The 23,674-nt window shown below is 39.5% G+C and overlaps 1 protein-coding gene across 1 annotated transcript in view; it reads left to right on the top strand.

Annotated features, from left to right (window-relative positions):
- The window catches only part of LOC114661352 (caM kinase-like vesicle-associated protein), a 700,116-nt gene that overhangs the window by 534,486 nt on the left and 141,956 nt on the right, over positions 1–23,674 (top strand). The window contains exon 5 of the mRNA XM_051934313.1: positions 18,186–18,324. Within this exon, the coding sequence (XP_051790273.1) occupies positions 18,186–18,324 (139 nt within the window). The remainder of the gene's footprint in view (positions 1–18,185; positions 18,325–23,674) is intronic.

Below are 23,674 nucleotides of genomic sequence, written 5' to 3'. Positions count from 1 at the left end.
TGCCTTGTGCGCTGTGTTGGCTGGGATTGGCTTCAGCAGACCCCCGTGACCCAGCGGGTTGGAAAATGGATGGATGGATGGATGGATTCTCTCTTAATTTGTAAGTAAAGTTTACTGTGATGAGTTGTAGGAGACTTCGTTATAGAAAGCACATATTTGACCAGTGTGAATCAAGAAAAGTTCTTTCTCATTTTGCTGTTTCATGTCTTGTGTGTGAGGAGATGAAACAGAAAAGTGTAACAAAGATTGGACAATCTCAAGTCTACAAGGAAGACCTTCATGTTATTGTGTCCACCTTACACAATGCTATCAAGATGTCTGTAGCTTTCGTCACAGTTGCCAATACTCTTGAAATGGACGCAAGAAAAAAAATCTACCAACATTACAGAAAAGGATAGCTTGAATTATGGAGATAGAAACTCAGCCAACTGCCATAAGATTCAGCTGACCTTTAGACACAAGGTGCAACAGTTTAACTCGCAACATCCATCTCCAATTTAACAAAAGACAGCTCTATAGTAGTAGACTGATCACAATGTCATCAGCAAACATCATAGTCCACAGGGACTCCTGTCTAATCTCGTCTGTCAACCTGGTCCATCACCATTGTAAATAAGAAAGGGCTCAGAGCCAATCCCTGATGTAATCTCAGCTCCACCTTGAATGCATCCGTCACTCCTACCGCAGACCTCACCACTCTCACGCATCCCTCGTACATATCCTGTACAACTCTTGCGTACTTCTCTGCCACTCCCGACTTCCTCATACAATACCACAGTTCCTCTCGAGGCACCCTGTCATATGCTTTCTCCAGGTCCACAAAGACCCAATGCAACTCCTTCTGGCCTTCTTTATACTTCTCCATCAACATCCTCAGACCAAACATCACATCTGTGGTGCTCTTTCTTGGCATGGCACTGATGCGAGGAGGGGTGTAAAGAGCACACATTTAAAAAGGAAGCCATATAAATAGTACTAGTATTTAGGATTGCATTGGGTTAAAAATATGAGGCAGTGAAGAGTTTCTTAGTAATACAGAAGTATTAAGGCAAAGAGTAAGAAGTAAAATCACATTCAGCGGGCAACTTAAAGTTAAATAGCAGCATAAGGCAGAAAGTAGTTAGTAGTCAGAGTACCTTAATCAGATGACAAAAAGATTTAATGGGGGTCAGTTACTAATTAAACAGGTCCTGTAATTTGTTAAACTCTACTAAAATTATATTAATTTATAAAAGAGATCAATTGTTGCTCAAACAAATTTTAATCATGAGGCCAGTACAATGCAAGCCCTGTATGATGTTGGACTTTCTGGAAAATGACTTCAATAAAGCCTATTTCCAGGAATCTTACATGTGTGGGAGATACCCGCTGATCTAACACCTGAAACGTACGGTTGCTGAACTTGAGGAGGTGGCTAGCCTGCATTGTAGTAAAGAATTGGGGAGCTAGTGTGCCCCCCAAAATAGACTCCATATCAGAAAGGTAAAAATAGGTGTGTTGGGCATAACCACAAGACAAGAAGTGTACATTATTCAGGGGCATCAACCCCAGAGTTTGAAGTTTCCAAACATTTTCAAAATCTTGTGGAGCTGAAGAGTGTTTCTGGTAACAGTGAGGTGATAGTGAAAGAATGAGAAAAGATTTAACTTTGGTTAATTAATTATCTGACTTGCCTTCAGTAATGCCATAAATAATTCGGTAAGGCTGCTACTTTATTTACCTTACTTTTCTCTGTTGCAGGAAACTCATATCAAAGTAATCTGAAACACACTCATTTTTAAGAAACAAAATAATACAATTTATTGAAAAAAACAAGCAATATAGAAATTTGATAACTGTATATTTATTTATTTAATTATATATTTTAAGTACAGGTAGGCCACTGAACTGAGAGAGAGGCTCTGCGGTAAGTAGACAGATTTCTAGTGAGGAAGCATCACTGGACCCAGACAAAGTGAATAAGTAAATAACTAACAGCAGATATGCAGTAAGTGAGTTGTATTAGTAAGAAGTAGTAGTAGTGTGTAAAAGCTTTTACTGGATAGAACGATTCTTGACAGTCAGGAAAGTAGACCAAATAAGACAGCAACAGTATAAGTGTCCATTAATAAGGAGTTCAAACAGTGTGAGCAGAGAGTTCCAAAGCAAGTAATAATAGAAGCAAAAGTTAGAAAAATATACAGGAAAAAGTAAAGGTATCTTCAAAGAAATACAAGCAGCAGGCATTTGAGGGGAGAGTATTACAGGAGCTTAAGGGACCAGAAGGAATAAACATTAGAACATTAAAATAACTGATGACTAATAAAACATAAAAATAAGACTAAAATAACTGTTTTCATTCTTTAATCTATTAATGTTTTTAGTTTAATAATTTAAGATTTAAATTAAAATTTAAAAAAGGGGTTGAGTAGTTTCAAATATCCAAAACCATTTTTTAATAAAGAGTCAAGTTCTGTAGGATGTTGGAATTTTTAGAGGATAGTTTGGAGGAGCCAGTCTTCCTTAAAGGCTGTGTTTGCAGGAGATGCCAGCTCTGGCCTGCATTGTAGCAGAGAATTGGTGGACCTGGCCCAGGTGTCCTTTAGAGGGACAGTGTGCACACCTAAATTGGTACAGGGGGAAACTCCAGCTCAGAGAGCTAGAGAAAGGTTGGTCACAGTCACAGGGTGCAATTTAAAGGGTGCACATTGTCCAACCCAAGAATTGGAAGTTTCACACTGTTTTCAAAGCTATGCTGCTGGACTGTGTCTCAGAAGACTCTGAGGTGGTAGGCAGACATGAGAAGCCCCAACAGGCCACCTCAAAACCAGAAAGACAGAGGTTGCACTAGTGAGGGACTCGATCATTAGGGGATTGAGGTGCAGGTTTGCTCCACAGACAGAGAGTGCCACACAGTGTGTTGCCTTCCTGAAGCACAGGTGGGAGATCTCCCTCGAAGGGTTGATAGGCTGTTCGCCAGAGCGGTTGTGGAGTTGTCATTGTCATTGCTTGAACAAAATGAAATACATAAGTACGGGTTGTCAGTTCTGCAATCCAAATTTAAGGAATTAGGTGCTAGGCTGAGGAGCAGAACTGACAATGTAATCTTTTCTGAAGTTCTACTTGTTCCATGTGCTAGTCTAGGTAATCCGAGACAAGTTATGTCTGAACCATAGTAGCACTAATGTGTTGGGAAAGCATATGAGTAGCTTAGCTGAGGATTGCTTAAACCAGAGAATGAGTGGGCAGAGAGTTTACGACAAGACAGGTTTAGAACTGCACATGAATTGACAAGCAATAGTGTAAAAATAAATAGGAACAGTAATTTAAATCCTAACCTAATATTTAAGTGCAAAAGTAAAACGAGTAACACATAAAAAATAGTTTGCCTTAATGCTTGAAGTATCAAAAATAAAACAAGGGAGTTCGAGTTGTATGTGGCTGAGCATAATTATGATAGTATTGTATAGGCTGCAGGAGTGTAAGGCGAGTTAATGCACAGGTAAAACGCGTGCCGAAAGAAATCTCTCAGTCCAAAAGTTTGTTTTAAAATAATTAGTGAAAATTCAAAGCAAACAATCCACACAAGAATAAAGAAAAAAGTTTTTATGCACGTAGAATAAAAGGCAAAAAATTTAAAAAAATGTATCTTCTCTAAACTTAGCTTTTCTTTTAAAACTTTAGTTGTTTCTTTAATTAAAGATTCTTTACTTCTTCTTCTGTATGCTTTAAACGTACGACGCAGCACATACAATTAAGTACTTTGTCTTTCACGTCACTTAACACACAATACATGCAAGGCACAGTTTAAAACTATGTGCCCTCTATGCCATACACATGGCAAGGCTGATCACTAACTGAGAGTAATGTTTAGTCAGAGAGGCTAGAAATAGAATATACCAATTCAATTCAACTTATGGGGGTTATAGGAACCTCTCATAGATTATGCACTAATATTTAGTAAAGCATTCATATAACTTAAATAACTAGCAAATGGCTCTTACATATAGCATTAACAGAAACCTGGCTAAATAATAAGATGCTTAAACATTTTTAGAATGGACAGACAGAACAGAAAAGGAGGACCAGCTTCCATTTATGTCAAGCAGAATTTAAATGCATCTCTTCTTAGGAGGAGCTGCATCTTATTGAGGATCTCTGGATTTGCCTGGAATGTATTACATAAAGAGGCTTTATTTAGGAGTGTGCTATAGACCCCCAGTGCAGACATTAAATTCAATGTGATCTTTTTAATAATTTCAACACACATCTTTATCGTAATATTAAAATGGCAAGTGTATAGTGACCTCATCTGTACAGGGGGCATATTACAGTCATGGGGGACTTTAACTCCCCGAATAATAACTGTGCTAACTTTGCAAATTGTTAAGTACAAGAGCAGGAGCTTTAACACGTTATCAATGACTTGTTTTTTAATACCTCTCTTCTTAGGAGGAGCTGCATCTTAGTGAGGATCACTGGATTTGCCTGGAATGTATTACATAAAGAGGCTTTATTTAGATGTGTGCTATAGACCTCCAATGGGGACATTAACTTCAATGTGATCTTTTTAATAATTTCAACACACATCTTTATAGTAATATTAAAAAGGCAAGTGTACAGTGACCTCATCTGTACAGGGGCATAGTACAGTCATGGGGGACTTTATCTCCCCAAATAATAACTGAGCTAACTTTGCAAATTGTGAAGTACAAGAGCAGGAGCTTTAACACGTTATCAGTGACTTGTTTTTTAATACCGTATATTAAAGCACCAACACGAGGTGAAGCTTGTTTAGATAAAGTATTTTATAATAATCAGGTTAGAATTGAGGATGTAGTGGTGACTGAACCACTAGGATCAAGTGATTATAAAATAGTACATTTCTCAGTTTTTTCAAAAAGAGTGCAAATGCAAAGACCAAAACTGTTGACGTTTCACTTCAGTAGGGCAAGCTTTGAACAAATGTGACAAAGTATAAAAAGGAAAAGTGAGATAAGCTGTTAAGTGTGGAGACAGTCAAGGAGCAGTGGGACAGGTTTAAAAACATTTTACATACTGTATAATGCAGGACCTGCGGTGGGCTGGCTCCCTGCCCAGGGTTTGTTTCCTGCCTTGTGCCCTGTGTTAGCTGGGATTGGCTCCAGCAGACCCCCATGACCCCTTAGTTAGGATATAGCTGGTTGGATAATGCAGGACAGGTATATCCCAAAAATTGGAATCAGTGGGAAATTAAAAAGACAACCTGCAGTAAATAATAAGTTGAAAAAGAAGCTGCAAAGAAAAAAACAGCTGTATAAGGTGTAAAGACTAATAACTCCAGTGTTAATTGTAGGTCAAATGAAAGCATGAGGGCAACCAACAAGAAGGATATTAGGTAAGCAAAAAGATGACTTTAGGAGATTCTTTCAGTACTTTAGTAGTAAAAGAACAGTAAAGGAGAAGGTGAAGTGCATCAAGAACAGTAAAGGGGAATTACAAAATACAAACAGTATGCTCTAAACTTGTATTTTTCTGAAGTCTTTACATGTGAGGAAGTGAATAACCTTCCAGTCGTAACAAGGACTTCTAAGGATCTGGAAACAGTAGAAAGAGAAGTACTGCTTAAATTGAATAGTCTGAAATCAAACAAATAACCAGAAACAGATATTTATCCTTGAGTGCTTAAGGAGGTTAGTGAATAAATATAGAGCCCTTGACACATAGTTTTAGGAAGTCATGTGCACTGATTAAATTCTAAAGGACTGGAAAATTGCAAATATTATCCTGTTATATAAAAAGGGTGATCAGCAGATCCAAGCACTAAAGGCCAATGTGCTTAAAGTCAAAGTCAAAAGTCAAAGTGAACTTTATTGTCATCTCAACCATATACAAGTATACAGATAGACAAAATTGCGAAGCTCAGGGTCCACAGTGTAACAACATGATGTGCAAATAATAATTTAAAAATAGAATTAAAATTTAAATTAAAAATAAAACACAAACAAGACAAGACATTGTGCAAACACAAGACAAAGAAGTAGCAGCAATATTGATGTGTAAGATATGTAATATAAATAATAAATAATAGATATAGATAATGCAGAAATTATCAGTGTATGATAATAGTCGTTTAAGACATGTGTAAACAATGACAGGTCAGAATGTTTCACAGCAGAAGGATAACAAGTGTGTCAAAATACTTAAAGGTCAGTAGGAGATTTTCAGTTCTTTTCTACCTGCACACTCGTCTTTGCAGGACAGTGGCTCACATGTATAAAAGTTCTGTTTTTAGAAGTGGTTGAGGCCGTGTGGAAGGTCCCAGGGGGCAGCCTGGTGTTAAGGAGTCTAACAGCTTGGGGGTAAAAACTCTCCTGCAGCCTGGCAGATCTGGCTTTAATGCTGCACTATCTTCTCTTGGATGGCAGAAGTATGAAAAGTCCATGTGAGGGGTGTAAGGGGTCCTGCACAATGCTGCAGGCCTTTGCGGACACTGTGTTTGTAAAATATGTCCTGTAGTGAAGGGAGAGGCACCCCAATAATGTTCTCTGCTGTCTTCACTATCCTTTGCAGGCGCTTGCGGTCAGATATGTTGCAGTTGCCATACCAGACAGTGATACAGCTGGTCAGAACACTCTCAATGGTGCCTCTGTAGAACATGGTGAGGATGGAAGGGGGAAGACGTGCTCGCTTCAGCCGCCTCAGGAAGTGTAGTCTCTTCTGAGCTTTCTTGATTAGTGATGAGGTGTTATGTGTCCACATAAGTTCCTCAGTTATGTGCACACCGACGAACTTGGTACTCCTAACACTCTCCACATCTAAACCGTTGATGCTGAGTGGGATGTGGGCAGGACGTGATTTTCTGAAGTCCACGATTATCTCTTTTGTCTTGTCGACATTGAGAGATAAATTGTTGTCTTCACACCATGCGGACAGCCGTTCCACCTCATCTCTGTATGCTCTTTCATCATTCCTGCTTATCAGTCTCAGCACCGTCGTATCATCCGCAAACTTGATAATGTGGTTGGTGTTGTGCATGGCTGTGCAGTCGTGAGTCAGCAGGGTGAACAGCAGTGGACTAAGCACGCATCCCTGCGGTGCTCCAGTGCTCAGTGTGATGATACTGGAAGTGTTTCAGCCCATCCGAACTGACTGGGGCCTCTCTGTCAAGAAGTCCAGGATCCAATTGCAGAGGGTGGTGTTCAGGCCCAACCTGCTCAGTTTTACAACCAGCTTTTGAGGGATGATTGTGTTGAAGGCAGAGCTAAAGTCTATGAATAGCATCCTGACATATGTGTCTTTTTTATCCAGATGTGTCAGGGAGAGGTGAAGGGCAGAGCATAGGGCATCCTCAGTTGACCTGTTTGAGCGGTATGCAAACTGAAGAGGGCCAAGGGAGGCAGGGAGATTAGTTTTTATGTGTGACATGACTAACCTTTCGAAGCACTTCATTATGATTGGCATGAGTGCAACTGGTTGGTAGTCATTCTGGCATGTCACTGATGACTTCTTCAGCAATGGTATGATCGTGGTCGACTTGAAGCATGCTGGGACTGGCGACTGGCTCAGAGATGTGTTGAAGATGTCTGTGAGGACACCAGCAGTTGACTGGCACATTCTCTGAGCACACGACCAGGTATGTTGTCAGGTCCTGCAGCCTTGCGTGGATTGACTCTGGATAGAGTCCTCTTCACATCATTTATGGAGAGACAGAGTGCCTGGTCAGTGGAGGGAGGTGTTGCTTTTCTCGCAGGCTCTTTGTTCTGCGCCTCAAACCGTGCAAAGAAATTGTTCAGCTCATCCGGGAGGTATCATCATCGCTGCTGTGTGGGTTGAGCATTGTAGTTTGTAATTGTCTGAACGTCCTGCCACATACGACATGTGTCTCTGGTGTTGCTGAATTGTTTGTTGATCCTCTGCGCGTATGCCCACTTAGCTCTCCTTATAGCGCGAGACAGGTTGTATCTGGTCATCCTGAGGATGGCCTTGTCTCCAGATCTGAAGGCTGCATTTCTGATCTTGAGCAGCTTGTGCACTTCTCTTGTCATCCAGGGCTTTTGGTTGGCTCTTGTGGTAACATCCTTGGTAACAGTAACATCCTCTGTGCATTTGGAGATATAGCCAGTAACAGAGTCTGTGTACTCCTCCAGATTGATGGAGTCACCATTCATAGCAGCCTCTCTGAAAATGTCCCAGTCTGTCATTTCGAAGCAGTCTTGGAGAGCTGAAACCGCACCATCCTGCCACACTCTGATGCTCTTGTGGGCTGGTTTAGTGTGCTTCAGCAGGGACTTGTATGCAGGGACGATAAAAATGCTGATATGATCTGAACAACCGAGGTGGGGGTGGGGTAGGGCTTTGTAGGCGTCAGGAGCGCTCGTGTAAACATTGTCCAGACAGCTTCCCCCTTTAGTAGCAAAGTTCACATTCTTGTAGAATTTTGGGAGAAATTACTTCAAGTTGGCATGATTGAAGTCTCCAGCAATAATGAAAAATGCCTCGGGGTGTGTCGTTTGCAGTTTGCTGATAATCTCGTAGAGTTCCACTAGCTCCTGGTTAGCATTTGCGCTAGGCGGGAGGTAAACAGCAACCACCAGCACGCAACTGTATTCCCTCGGCAGGTAGAAAGGCCAACACCTTACTGATAAAACCACTATCAGCAGGGAGCAGTGTCGCGCAACCTAGGCAGCATTCGTACACCACTCTCTGTTCACATAAACACACAGTCCCCACCCGCGGGTCTTACCGGACAAAGAGGCGCCTCTGTCCGCTCGGAAGATGGTCAGTCCGTCTAGCTGGATGGCCGAGTCTGCAATGTTTTCCTGGAGCCATGTCTCAGTGAAAATAAAGATGCAACAGTCTCTCATTTCCCTCTGCTTGGCCTGCAGCAGCTCTATATAATCCAGTTTGTTGTCCAGTGATCGGACGTTCGCAAGCAGAATAGATGGTATCACAGGTCTGGTTGGGTTAGTTTTTAGCCTTGTGCTAACACCTCCGCGTTTGCCTCGTTTCTGCTTCCGATCGCTGAGCTTGCGTTTTCACCAGCTCAGCTTCTTAGGCTGCCAAAGTAAGGAAAGGCTGGGGAGTGTCTCTGACACCTCACTGGATATTTCGGCGCAGTTTCTTAGGAAATCGAGCAGGATTTGCCGCTCGTAAATGTATGTCTGCGTACTACTATCACTTAAATCTACTTTTTTACTTATACTAGTTGACAAAGACGAACAAAGATTAACACTAAACACCGCGGACTTGGGAGCTCTGTAAGCTGCAGCCTGCACGGGCGCCGCCATCTTCCCAAAGTGCATCATAGGTAAAGTAATGGAAGGGAATATTAAGGAAAAGACTGAGCAACACATGGCAAGAATAGGAGTTTTACTTAATATTCAACATGGGTTCAAATGAGCGAGGCTGTATTTAACTAACATGCTGTAATTCTGTGTGGAAGCAACATTAGAACATTAGAACACTCTAGACGAGAACAGGCCATTCAGCCCAACAAAGCTCGCCAGTACTATCCACTTATTTCTTCCAAGAAAACATCAAGTCGAGTTTTGAAAGACCCTAACGTCTTACTGTCTACCACACTACTTGGTAGCTTATTCCAAGTTTCTATCGTTCTTTGTGTAAAGAAAAACTTCCTAATGCTTGTGCAAAATTTACCCTTAACAAGTTTCCAACTGTGTCCCCGTGTTCTTGATGAACTCATTTTAAAATAACAGTCTCGATCCACTGCACTAATTCCCTTCATAATTTTAAACACTTCAATCATGTCACCTCTTAATCTTCTTTTGCTTAAACTGTAAAGGCTCAGCTCTTTTAATCTTTCCTCATAATTCAACCCCTGTAGCCCTGGAATCAGCCTAGTCGCTCTTCTCTGGACCTTTTCTAGCGCTGCTATGTCCTTTTTGTAGCCTGGAGACCAAAACTGCACACAGTACTCAAGATGAGGCCTCAACAGTGCATTATAAAGGTTGAGCATAACCTCCTTGGACTTGTACTCCACACATCGTGCTATATATCCTAACATTCTGTTAGCCTTCTTAATGACTTCTGAACACTGTCGGGAAGTCGATAGCTTAGAGTCCACTATGACTCCTAAATCCTTCTCATAAGGTGTACTCTCGATTTTCCGACCGCCCATTGTGTATTCAAACCTAACATTTTTACTTCCAATGTGTAATACTTTACATTTACTGACATTAAATTTCATCTGCCACAAATCTGCCCAGGGCAGCACAGTGGCGCAGTGGCGCAGTGGGTAGCGCTGCTGCCTCGCAGTTGGGAGATCTGGGGACCTGGGTTCGCTTCCCGGGTCCTCCCTGCGTGGAGTTTGCATGTTCTCCCCGTGTCTGCATGGGTTTCCTCCGGGCACTCCGGTTTCCTCCCACAGTCCAAAGACATGCAGGTTAGGTGGATTGACGATTCTAAATTGGCCCTAGTGTGTGCTTGGTGTTTGTGTGTGTCCTGTGGTGGGTTGGTACCCTACCCAGGATTGGTTCCTGCCCTGTGTTGGCTGGGATTGGCTCCAGCAGACCCCCGTGACCCTGTGTTCAGATTCAGCGGGTTGGAAAATGGATGGATGGACAAATCTGCCCAAGCCTGTATGCTATCCAAGTCCTTCTGTAATGATATAACGGATTCCAAATTATCTGCTAATCCACCTATCTTGGTATCATCTGCAAACTTAACCAGCTTGTTACTTATATTCCTATCTAAATCATTTATATATATTAAAAATAGCAGCGGCCCTAGCACTGACCCCTGTGGAACTCCACTCTTAACATCGGCCAGTTCTGATGAGGTTCCTCACACCATCACCCTCTGCTTCCTTTGTCTGAGCCACTTCTGCACCCATCTACAAACATCACCCTGAACTCCCACCTCTTTTAATTTGATGCCCAACCTCTCATGTGGCACCTTATCAAATGCTTTCTGAAAGTCCAGATAAATAATATCATAAGCTCCACTTTGATCGTATCCTTTTGTTGCCTCCTCATAGAATTCCAGCATGTTAGTAAAACACGACCTCCCTCTTCTGAATCCATGCTGACTGCTTAGAATAACTCTTGTCCTTGCCAGGTGTTGCTCAATCTTATCCTTAATAATTCCTTCCATTAATTTTCCTGTGATGCATGTTAAGCTTACTGGCCTATAGTTGCTTTGATCTGCCCTGTCACCCTTTTAATATAATGAACAAAAGGATACGATCAAAGTGGAGCATATGATATTATTTTCTTGATTTTCAGAAAGCATTTTATAAGGTACCACTTGAGATGCTGGGCATCAAATTAAAAGAGTTGGGATTTCGGGATGTAGTGTGTAGATGGGTTCCACAATTGGCTGAAACACAGGATGCAGAGGGTTATGGTGCAAGGAACCGTATCTGAATTTGGTTGATGTTTAATGTGGCGTCCCACAGTGCTCAGTGCTAAGGCTGCTGCTTTTTTAATTTATATAAATGATTTGGATGTGAATATAAATAACATGCTGGTTAAGTTTAAAGATGATACCAAGCTACATAGATTGGCAGATAATCCAATATCCATTGAATCATTAAATAGGAACCTGGACAGTATAGAGGCATGGGCAGGTTGGTGGCAGATTAAATTTAATATAAGTAAATATAAAGTGTGACACATAGAAAGTAAAAATGTTAAATTTCAATACACAATGGATGTTATTTTTTTTTCTCTATTCCCTAATACACTTCTGTGTGACACTTGGACAGTGGGCTACAACTTGCCTTTTCTCCTCGACTTTGACATCTGACCACTTCTTTTTTATTTTGGACACTGTGTGACTTTCTGAACTTGTACTTTCGTGTGTTTCCGCCATGCTGTATCACTCCATCACTTTCCTTTTGTTGCTTATAACACTTCTTAAGCCAAAAAAATACGCTTTTCCTTGCCTCTACTCTGCATTCACTGAAGTTTTTTTTTTTTTTTATTTTGTGCTTTTGCCATTGTCTTTTCACAAAATGCTGAATGTAACGGGCTATTTATATTTATTTGCATATTCAAAGGGGCGTAACTCTGGGAGGAGTCAGGGTGGGGTGACAGGCGCATGCATGTGCGTTACTTTTCATGCTTGAGCTGTAGTACATGGAAGTTGGCTTACTTACAATTTTGTGCATCTGAATTTTTTTGTGCATACGCACATTTCCACTTTTGTCTGTACTAGATTTCTTTGTTGAAGTGCTTTGTGGATTTTGAAACTACAGCAAAAGGATTATGCATCCAACTTGTTTTCTTTCTTAAGTTCATACTTCTAAAGCATTTAATAATTTGGAACTAATTTCAGTCTTTAAATTTTTAGTTCATTTTCACTTGTTAACACTTTAAGGAGCTCCATGATTTTACATATTGAACTTCATTCCACAAATGAGAAGCACCAATATCATTCAAAGGTAAAACAACACATTGTTTTAATGTTATAAATCTTTCAGTCATGGCCTCTAAACTATTCTGTGTTGTTTGGCAGTGGGAAATTGATTGTAATTGTCAGACAACATATAAAAGACACAGTCATTATCTAGATCAAGAGAATTTAAAAAATCCTCGCCATAGTCATCTTCACACTCTACATCATCTTCCTCACTTGTAACATATGCATTGGTATCAGAAATTTCTTTATTTTATATAACACATTAGTAACAGCTCATTTATGGCATGTGAATAACATAGTTGATTAATCATAAGTGATAATTGGCCCAATTTTCTTATAACAGTGGCATCATCATTGGTCGCTGCAACTATGTCAGTTGCTAGATCCAACTTAAAACTTTGCAGCATCTCAGAAACTAATTCTAATGTTTCATTAGCACCACAGAAACTAGCTATTGGAACTTAGTCCAAACTAAAATCTTCCACAAAGTGGTCTACGTTGATATTCAAATATCTACAATTTCTTTTGCTAGTCCACTCATCTGAAGTTATAGAATTTTTTTCCCATTCTTCTTAATACAGTCCAATTTATTTATACTTTCAAGTTTGGCATCATCGTAAGACATATAAATGATAGCCATTCCTCAAGAGTTGTTTTTTGGCAATGGATATCCCCATTGTTGCAAAGACTCTCATATGAACAGGTTTGTTGTAATGCTGTTAATGGACAATAAAACCATTGCAGCAAGTTTTTCTATAATTTCTTCTAAGCTGCTCCTTTTCACGAAATTACAAATACTTGCTTGTTTTTGTGGGAAAGAGGAGGGTCCAGGGGCCTCATGCATAACGCTGTACGTAGAATTCACACTAAAACATGGCGTATGTACAAAAGCAGAAATGTGCATACGCACAAAAAATTCAGATGTATAAATCTGTGCGTTCGCCAACTTCCATGTTCTTCCTCTACAAAAATCCCGGTCAGTGTGAAAAGTAATGCATGTGCACGCACCTGCTGCCACACCCAAACACCTCCCAGAATTACGCCTCTTTGAATATGCAAATCAATATAAATAGCCCTTAAGCTCAGCGTTCTCATCGCTACTGCTGTGCCACTTTGCCGCCACATGTTTAATTATTAACAGCATACATTATTTAAATGAAATTAACAATTTATTTGTAAGATGTAATATACATATTTTAATGCATTTCATCATAAAAATGACATCAAGTATACATCTTAGTATTCTTACAGTACACAGTGTCAAGAGGATAGCTCTTGGAAATCTACATCAACTCCTGATCATCATCTGTAAAGAGATATGCTCTCTCTTCTTCTTGCATTGAATCAAATTCCTTTATTGTCATTGTATGGTACAGTGAGATTCAATACGTAATTCCTTCTTAAACTTATTTTCCTATAAAATGATATAATAACAATAATAATAATGCAATAAAAAACGATTAAAAATATATAGTATGAAAGCATAATTACAATTAACATGTACATTAAGTGCAAATACTGCAAATGGTTCATAAAGTGGCTCTGATTATGCAATATTATAGTTCTGTAGTGCAATGTTACAGTGACTTATTTGTAATTATAACTACAAACAGTTCTCCCAGGAGCACTTGATGGACTGAATGAGTGCATTTTGTGGAAACCAGCTGCCCCAACCCCGACACAGACAGACAGAGAAACAAGTTTAGCACTGCACACGTTTATTTACACATGGGAAGCGCATCTCCCTCACTGCGTTCAGCAACACAGTACATCAAGCATCAAATATACTCCTTCTTCTTTTTCTTCTCTCCTTGTCATCCGCCTCCACTCCTCCTCTTGGAAAGCTTCGTCCCTCTTCCTCCCAACTCTGGCTCTCTGAATGAAGTGAGGCGGTTCCTTTTAAGCAGACCCTTGGAGTGTTCCAGGTGGCTCATTAATTGGACCTGGAATCACTCCCAGGTGTAGTGAAAGCCCCAGATAGGACTCTGCAGCTCCCCCTGGCATCCCCCACTGAACCCAACAGGGCTTTGCCAAACTCTAACTCCCAGCGTGCCCTGTGGGAATCTATGGCGCCACAGCCACCCTGGAGGACTGCCCTCTAGCACCCCAGGAGAGGTAGTGCATTGCAGAAGCCCATTCCCACGAGTTTATAGCCATTGGAATAAAACTGTTTCTGAGCCTTGAGGTTCATGCAGGAAAAACTCTGAAGTGTTTGCTGGATGTGAGAAGTTCAAATAGACTGTGCATATGGTTGAGTGGAATTCATGCAGATGCTGGTGGCTTTCCCGAGGCAGTATGTGCTATAAATCTCCTTCAGGTCTTTCCGATCAGCTGCTGTACAGCTGTGATTCCACAAACAGATACAATGAGTTAAAATACTCTGAGAGGTGCACTGAGAGTAGCAACGCTAAAAAAGCTATGGTATTTGGAATAGCTTGGCCACTGCATGCACCGTTACATTGTTACAGAATGATTACAATCAAGTGCCTTAACACTAGAATTACCAGAGCCTACGAAAAAACTCGTATATCCGGCCCACCTTAAATCGCTTCTTAAAACCTTTCTCACCTCTCCGCCAGCGTCTTTTGTCATCTAAATGTACTGATAAAGACAAGCTGCCAGCAGCTGGCTATTCCATCCTCCCAACGACTTAGAACGTAAACAGGCTTTGCCCAGCTCTTGCCATGATTGATTATCTGGGAGTGAAGTGGAGTTTTAGAGTAGAAATAATAAGATTGTTATTTGAAACACATGCATTTCATATGTGTTGCATTTCTACAGTAATCTGTGTAAACACATTGTTAAAACAGAAACGTGTTATATATTCTAGTAGCAATTGACAAAATGTAGGCATAAACTATATAATGTATGAAGCCTGAAGTCCAAATATCAAAGAAACACTTTCACAAAAGATACAAAAAAAAGCCACCGCCAAAAAAACCCGCCTTAGTGTGAGACATTGATATGAGTTAACTATCACTGCTTCCGTGGCGTAACAGTATCAGTCGCTGATTGGGAATCAGAAGGTCATGAGTTCGATCCTGCACAACTCCCATTTGAGAAGTGTTCTTATTTTCACTATTTTAGAATAAAAAGATACATTTGATTTCAGTCTGTAACAGCTGGTGTAATTTATGATATTTGTAAAGGTTAGCTTTATTTTTTTAAAATTCACTTTTCATTGTCTCAGTCGCGTTCAGGATCCATCCCTACCGCCCCCCACCTGACACTGCGTTTTTTACATAAAGACGCACTATAGTTCTGCAGTGTATCACGATACATACAACCGCGTGTTTTTTTTCCCCAGTATTGCCAGCCCCCACGTATTGCTGTATGCTGTTTCTTTTGTACTCCAGGACATGCAGAGGAAAGCATAGTAAAGAGCAGTAACTTCAGCGCTATATGCAATCATCAGACACTCCCCATCTGATGCTATTTTCACATAAAGATGCGCTAAAGCTCTGCAGTGTACTTGTGACTGCATTGTCGTACCAATGCTTGCGAACTGAAGTGTCTGCATGCACTTTTCGTTGCATTATACGTGTATTTTTTTAGCATGCCCATGTAGCTCAAACACAGGAACATATGTTGATGTAAAAGTATAACAAAACAAGTGCACTTTTATTCAAGACTATAACCGAAGAAAAAAGAAAGCAAGTTACAGTAGGCGGTTGATATGACAGCTTGCGTGGTGGAATGCTAAGAACTGCTGATTTCCATTCTGTGCTATATAACTTAACATTTGAATCTGATGATTGCATATAGCGCTGTCTTGTTTAGTGTGCGCAAGAACATGCAGGTGGCCAGTTGCTGAGTGCTACAACGCACATTTTAAAAAAAGAAAGAGACAAATATATGTGACGTTTTGAAGAAATCATTTTATGACGCGAATAGTACCAATCAGAAAACATCGTCGAAGTAATGCAATATTATTTGAAAACGAACAGCGTCAGGTTGGGTGTGAAGTTATACTGGCGCTGTTTGAGTCAGATCAGAAGCTGAATAAGCTGAAAAAGCTCCTGTTCTGACTCTAAGTAAAAAAGCATGAATTAATCAATAGAAATAACCGCGATTGACATTTTAAAGTTAACGATTTACAGTGCATACCAATTTATAAATTTAATGTCCGTTTGAGGAAAAAAAAAACACTTTCTTCAAAGCTGGGAATCGAACTCGCGTCTCTGTGGCACAGTAAGGCAGTGGTGCTCCAAGTCAGCAAACCGTCCTTATAACTTATTTTTTTCAAGATCCATAACACACAGACAGACAGAGCACTGCGTAATACAGAGACAGACAGGCAGAGATATACAAACAAACAGGGAAGGCACATGTACTGAAAGAAAAAAAAATCAACATGTGCGTTGTTTCTGCAGCACTGAATTAGCTCACCCGCTCTAACATCACCCCTCCCCACGATCTGACTCTCTAAGTAACAGCGCAAGTACAGACACAAATCAAGTGCATGTGTGTACTGTATAATATTAACAAAAAGAGCAGCTTACTACTGAAAACGGCAAATATAGGAGTGAGTGGGGATCGAACCAGTACTCTTGATTACACTTGGTTTGCGCCTGTACTTGCGCTGTTACTTAGAGAGCCAGATCGGGGGAGGGGTGATGTTAGAGCGGGTGAGCTTATTCAGTTCTACAGAAACAATGCGCATGTTGATTTTTTTTTCTTTCAGTACATGTGCCTTCCCTGTTTGTTTGTATATCTCTGCCGGTCTGTCTCTGTATTACGCAGTGCTCTGTCTGTCTGTGTGTTATGGATCTTGAAAAAAATAAGTTATAAGGACAGTTGTTCATGTTAATTGCAGTCTCAATTGTTAAAAAAATATTTTAAAAGGATCATCCCACATGAAAATATAACGATCTCATTAACTGACAGTGCATACCAATTTACAAATTTTATGTCCGTTTGAGGTTAAAAACAAAAAAAAGAAGTAACACTTTATCTCCAACGGGGAATTGAACTCATGTTTGTGAGGCAGAGAAAAGCTACTCGGTCTGAGAAGCAAATCTTAGCACGCTACGCCACGGAAACTGTTATATGGTGTGTGAAGCTTTTGTGGAAGTGTTTATTTGATCTTAGGAAGTCGGGCTTTACACATTCTACATTTTGTAACATTTATTACTAAAATATGAAAAAGTTTCTGTTTTAGCAATGTGTTTACACAGATTACTGTAGAAACGGAACACGCATGAAATGCATGTATTCCAAATAGCGATCTATTATTTCTATTCTAAAACTCCAGCAGTTCAGTCACTCCCAGATAATCAAACAAGCCATGAGCTGGGAAAACTTAGTGAACGTTCTGCGACGGTGGGGGATGGAATAGCCGGCTGCTCGCTGCTCCTCTTAATCGGCACATTTAGAAGACAAAAGAGAGGTGAGAACGGTTTTAAGGTGGGCCGGATCTACGAGTTTTTTCGTAGACTCTGGTAATTCTAGTGTTAAACTTGTAAGCAATATGCAATTAATTTTGATATATTTGATAAATTCCACATCATTGATGTGAATCTGAAAGACGGGAGACCACACAGAAACATTGTTTAGACTATGTCTGTGCCAGTTTGTAAAAACAAGCTGAAACTTGTGTATGCAAGGTGGGAGGCTACCATGAAAAGTTGCATGGCTTTACGATGGGATTGGCTTTTATTCATCTCAAAGGGTGCATGGAAATGGGCGTATGCAACATTTTTGTGCATAAGCAGCGTTTATACATGAGGCCCCAGGTAATTGTCTGACTGTAAGTCTGCCAAGCAAAGTCCTGAAATCCATGAAATTAGAAAGAACATTCCAAAGTAGGGGAAAATTCTTTGATTTTTTTTTTTTTTTTCCAGTGCCAGTGGAGGGGATGTGTTTGATTGGATCCTTGATCAAGGGAACTACACAGAGCGAGATGCTTCAAATGTGATCCGTCAGGTTCTGGAAGCAGTAGCTTATCTTCACTCTTTGCACATTGTTCACAGAAATCTTAAGGTCAGTACTAGTAGCTCTATCAAAACATGTCTAGCAACAGACTCATTAGTCTCTGTAATAATATACTGGTAGTAAACCAAAATAAAAGACACCCAGGTCACAAAGCCATATTTTGCAAAAGTATGATGCACGGTGAAAAAGAAAAATTTACCAAAATATACACTTCAAAAAACAAAATAAACCCTGTAATTTTTTTTATTCCTTTCCAGTATAAAGTTCATGCAACTCAACATACAACAGGTGGAGGCTATACCACTTCCCCTGATAACCTTTTGCTGTTGTTATGACTAACTAAGACACTGGAATGAAACTCCAAAATGTTGTCAGTTCAATTCCCACCTCTGCCTCAATGTGTGACCCAGAACATGTAATTTAAACCTGCAATTATTTGTAATGTTTCCTTCAATAAAAATTTCACCCAAATGTAAAAAGTAACTTTGTAGCTACTAGTTCCTTCACTTCAAAATTTGCTTTTTCCACTCTCTCTGTGCTCATTACTACTGTACAATGATAAAGGTTGTTCATTATAAAGCTTTTCAAAGTGGGTTTTTCTGGCCTACAATGATAAACTGACAAATATCTGAAAGATCTCAATGTATTGTCTATATAGGATGTTATTTATCATCCCTTATTCATAGAAGTTTTCGATGTAAATTGGTAAATGATTGGTAAATGTTTTCCTGAATCATAGAGTATACTGTATGTGTGATAATCTTAAGGTCTTTAACAAATTGGAGATTTTGACCTGTTATATACAGCATTTTTGCAATGTAAAGTGTTGAACTTTTCAAAAACTGGTTTGCTGCTGAAGAAGAATCTTTATCCAAGCAAAAGTTATCCATTCATCCATTTTTCTAAACATCTTGATCCTTTACAGGGTCACATGTAGCTGTTGCCTGTCTTGGTTTCATTGTACAAAGTAGATTAATAAAGTGAAATTAATATATCATTGGGAAATGAGAGAAAATCCATACAGATACTAAACACAGACAGTGAGCAGTATATGAGCCCAGACGCCTGGGCCTATGAAATATCAGTGCTGTATGTTGCATGTTTGTACATATCATTCAGAAAATATAGAAATCTTAAATCAAGATGTTAGAACCAAAATGAAGAGAAAACCTCTTTCGATTCATTGAACATAGCTTTGCAATGAGCATCCTGACAACACCCGCTTTTTAGAAGAACATAATACTTTTTAGAATTAAGACTGATATATCTATAATAATCAAACAGCTAGGCTATGAAGTCATCGGCTCAGCTGGGCGAGCTGTGTTGTCAAGGCAAAGTCTGCTCTTGTTGTGAAAAAGCTCAGCCCCAAGGGGATAGAGCAAGACAATTTATGAGAAGCAGTTCAGACAAGTCAAATTTGCAATTAAAGGGTCTTGTTCATTACTGGAGATGGAAGTCTGAAGTGAAATTCCGTTAGCAGAGGTGTTATTTTTTCTCTTATTTTTTATCATCCTGAGGTATCCTGTATTTACTCAACCCGAGGGGGTTCAATATACAAGCATATATAAGCATGAGCAGCAGGAAAGGGGCTCAGAAAGTAATGGAAAAGAAAGATAAAGTTTCATCAACACCTAGACAGGCATCAAGTCCAAGCTCAAGTTACGGACTTCCAGAGAATGACATGAAACAGACAGGCGAAAGCACAGATTTCCCAGGACCTGGTGCTGCTACATCATCTCCAGCCGCGAGTGAAAGTAGGAGCGAATGTGCAAGTGAGTCAGGTTACAATAGCTTGTCAATTCCAGAAGATTCATTGAAACTGAAAATGGCATTGCCTTCCGCATTGTCATCTACTCCTTGCGAGCTGGGGACATCGACTTTAACTGGGCTTGCCACTTTACCCACGGAGCATGGTGAAGACCAAAGTAATGAAGGTAATGATCAGAAAGATATAAAAAAATAAATAAATTATATAAGGAAGGAAATAAAGGACATACACAAGAGGCGGCCTTTAAAGGTATGCTAGGAAAAATTGAGGAACAAATACAGGAAAATTCAAGTTTGAGAATAAACTGAGAAATTTGAGATTGAATCAAACTACTGTATACCAATCCTGAAGCTTGGCACTTAGTTGGAAGACATTAAGCAAACGTTCACGAAACAGCTGAATAACTGGCATCTACCGCTGATAGAAAAGCAACAGCTGCAAATTCCAAATGCAAAGTACTCAGAGACTGACTTCCTGCACTGGAAGATGGATGCAGAAGGAATAATATTAGAGTCCAAGGTCTCCCTGAGAATTGTGAAAGTCCAAACCCAGTGAAATTCGTAGCTGAACTATTCTATAAAATAATTTTAGAGGATATCAAATCAGACGCTGTGAGAGCAGTAGCATATTGCATACGGGGATCAAATACCTCTAAACCTAGGACTGTTATCAAGCGTTACAAAAAATTACAATCTGAATTACATATAATGTTACTTCTCAGACAGAAACAAGAGATTATATTTGAAAATAACCACATTTTTATTTTCCCTGATATCTCACCCTCAACAGCTGCTTAATGTGTTGCTTTTTGCAACATTAAACAGCACTTACGGAAAGCTGAGATCAGATTCAGCCTCTTGTATCCTGCCAAACTGAAAGAGGACATTCAAGGCAACCTCTACATTTTTACTTCTATGGAGGATGCAGAAAAAGAGCTAAGGAAACTGATCCCAACACTTTTTTGAAATACGATAGTGAGTCGAATCCTGTCCTGGCATGGCAAAGAAGATCTTACCGGCTTTTTGATCCACTTGCAATGGTACTGGCACCGTAATTATACATCCTTTTCCTTTCTCGGACACTTTTTGTTTATGCTTTAATTACAATTATATGCGTATATGTATGTATGTGTAATTTTTTTTTTCTTATAAGAAGACTGTTTAAAATCATACTCTTGGTTTATTGTATTAGGGCTTACTATACTTATCCAGGGCTACTGTTTAACATCATTCACTGGGTTTACTCTCTCAAGACTGTTTAAGATTATATTTTATGCTTATAATATTTGGACTGTATTGTCAATAGATATCTCTATTTTAATCATTATGCACTGCTGCTGGGGGCCTTGTTTTTTTATGGATGAGCTCTGTATGTCAGAGGACTGGGACTTTGTGACGTGTGGTCCAGCCTCACATGGGGAGGCAAGATTGGGGGGGGGGGCAGGGGGGGGGGGAGGGGGGGGGGGGGGGGGAGAAAGAGAGCAAGCTATCTCTAATCTATCCTTTTAATCTTTTTAATTATAAGTGCCAACGTAACAATAGGCTGCATGGCAATAACTCCTGGGAAAATTGGAAATTAAGGTCAAAGCTGTCTTATCTTAAGTTAAGACTACACAATGACAACAAAAGTTCAGAAGCAATGTCTCCATGACTGAACAGTTAACTTATCAGCTGGAATGTTAAAGGTCTGAATCATGAATTAAACAGAAAGTATTCTGTCACATAACAGGACTAAACACTAAAATAGTATTTTTACAGGAGACCCACTTATTAAGCCAGGATCAATTTCAGCTGCATAAAGACTGGACTGGCCAAATATTCCATTCCAGCTATACAAAAAAACTACAGGTCTGGGAATTCTTATACATAGAACAATCTCATTTGTAGTATCAGATGTACTGTCTGATCCTGGAGGGAGGTAAGTGATCGTCATGGGTAATTTATTTAATCTGTAAAGTGATTTTGATAAATATCTATGCACATATTGTGGATGATAGGGACTTCATCCAAAATGTATTTACAGCCATTCCCAATGTGAATACATAAAATTATAATGGTTGGGGACTTTAAGTATGTTTTAAATCCAGACCTAGATAGGTTTCCTTCCACAGGGGTGATGACATCTAACACTGCAAAGACAATTATACAGTTTGTAAGTGATCACAACTTATCAGACCCCTGGAGATTTCTAAACTCAAACTCAAGAGCATATTCCTTCTACTCACCAGTGCATCACTGTTACTGAAGAATTGATTATTTCTCTGTATATATCAATTTCTTTCCTACGATTAAATCTTCTAAGTACGATGCTATTGATCATGGCGCTAAAATTGTTATGCCCCACGTACTCATCTCGCAGCTGGCGACTTAACCCACTTTTATTAGCTGATGAGAACTGTACAGAATTTATATCCAAGCAAATTATTATTTTTTAGAGACAAATAAACACTCTGGGAAACCCTGAAGGCTTTCTTAAGAGGATAGATTATCTCATATCTTTCCCACAGAAGTAAATTGGAAACCAAGAAGGTATCAGAGCTAATCAGTTAAATTCCTAGAATAGATCAAGAACATGCCATGTGTCTAAATGAGGCACTTCATTGGAAAAGACAGGGTCTGCATTCAGAACTTAACCTCTTGACAACTAAAGAAAAGAAGAACTCATTTTTAAATCAAGACATCATTACTATGAACATGGAGAGAAAGCTAATAAGATCTTAGCTCAAAAATCCACAAGCAGGAAGTTCACAATGCAATCCCAGCAATCACCAACATGGAGAAAAAATCATTGACCATAAAAATACAATAATTTTGAACACTTCAATCATGTCTCCTCCAAATCTTCTTTTGCTTAAACTGAAAAGGCCAAGCTGTTTTAATCTTTTCTCATAACTCATCCCTTGCCATCCTGGAATCAGCATAGGTGCTTTACTCTGAAGTTTTTCTAGTACATCTGTATCTTTTTTGTAGCCTTGGGACCAAAACTGCATACAGTGCTTGCAATAAGGCCTTACCAGTGTATTATAAGGCTTAAGCATAATTTCCTTATACTCTACACATCATGCTCTATAACCCAGCATTCTCCTTGCCTTCTTAGTTGCTTCTGATAATGATGCTTTGATCGATTGGCTGCTGATCTAAATCGGCCAATTTTCAGTAAAAAAAACTTGATCGGTGAGCAGTGAATTGGCTGATCACAAAAGCTGATCATATCAGCCCCTGCTTTTCTATGCTTTACAGTAATTTAGTTGCAGTGGTCCTTTACACAGGGTATTATGTTAGTTGAGCCAATATCATCGATTAAAACGTTTGTCACTCTGAATGGTTCTTATAAATATGGGCTAACAGCAAGTTGTGTATTCCTTGAAAGCAAGCCTAGAATTTTATTAGGCTAACTCCATACTACTGTGTTTTCATTTAAAAACATAGTGTTTAAAAAAAATGATATCCATCCATATTAGCGTTTTTACATATTTTATGAAAAGTATCTCTGCCCACACTGAAGCAACCAAAAACACATATGATGTAGCTGTTTGACTACACTGGGTATGCACACATTGTCAGAAACAGGAAGAGGAATTGTCCTCTGTGCAGTTACTCAATGAGAACAGCAATGGTGAATACAACAAAA

The sequence above is a fragment of the Erpetoichthys calabaricus genome, chromosome 11, assembly GCF_900747795.2.
Source record: "Erpetoichthys calabaricus chromosome 11, fErpCal1.3, whole genome shotgun sequence".
Taxonomy (NCBI): Eukaryota; Metazoa; Chordata; class Cladistia; order Polypteriformes; family Polypteridae; genus Erpetoichthys; species Erpetoichthys calabaricus.
The sequence above is the reverse complement of the archived record's forward strand: the minus strand, read 5'-3'. Positions and strand labels throughout refer to the sequence as shown.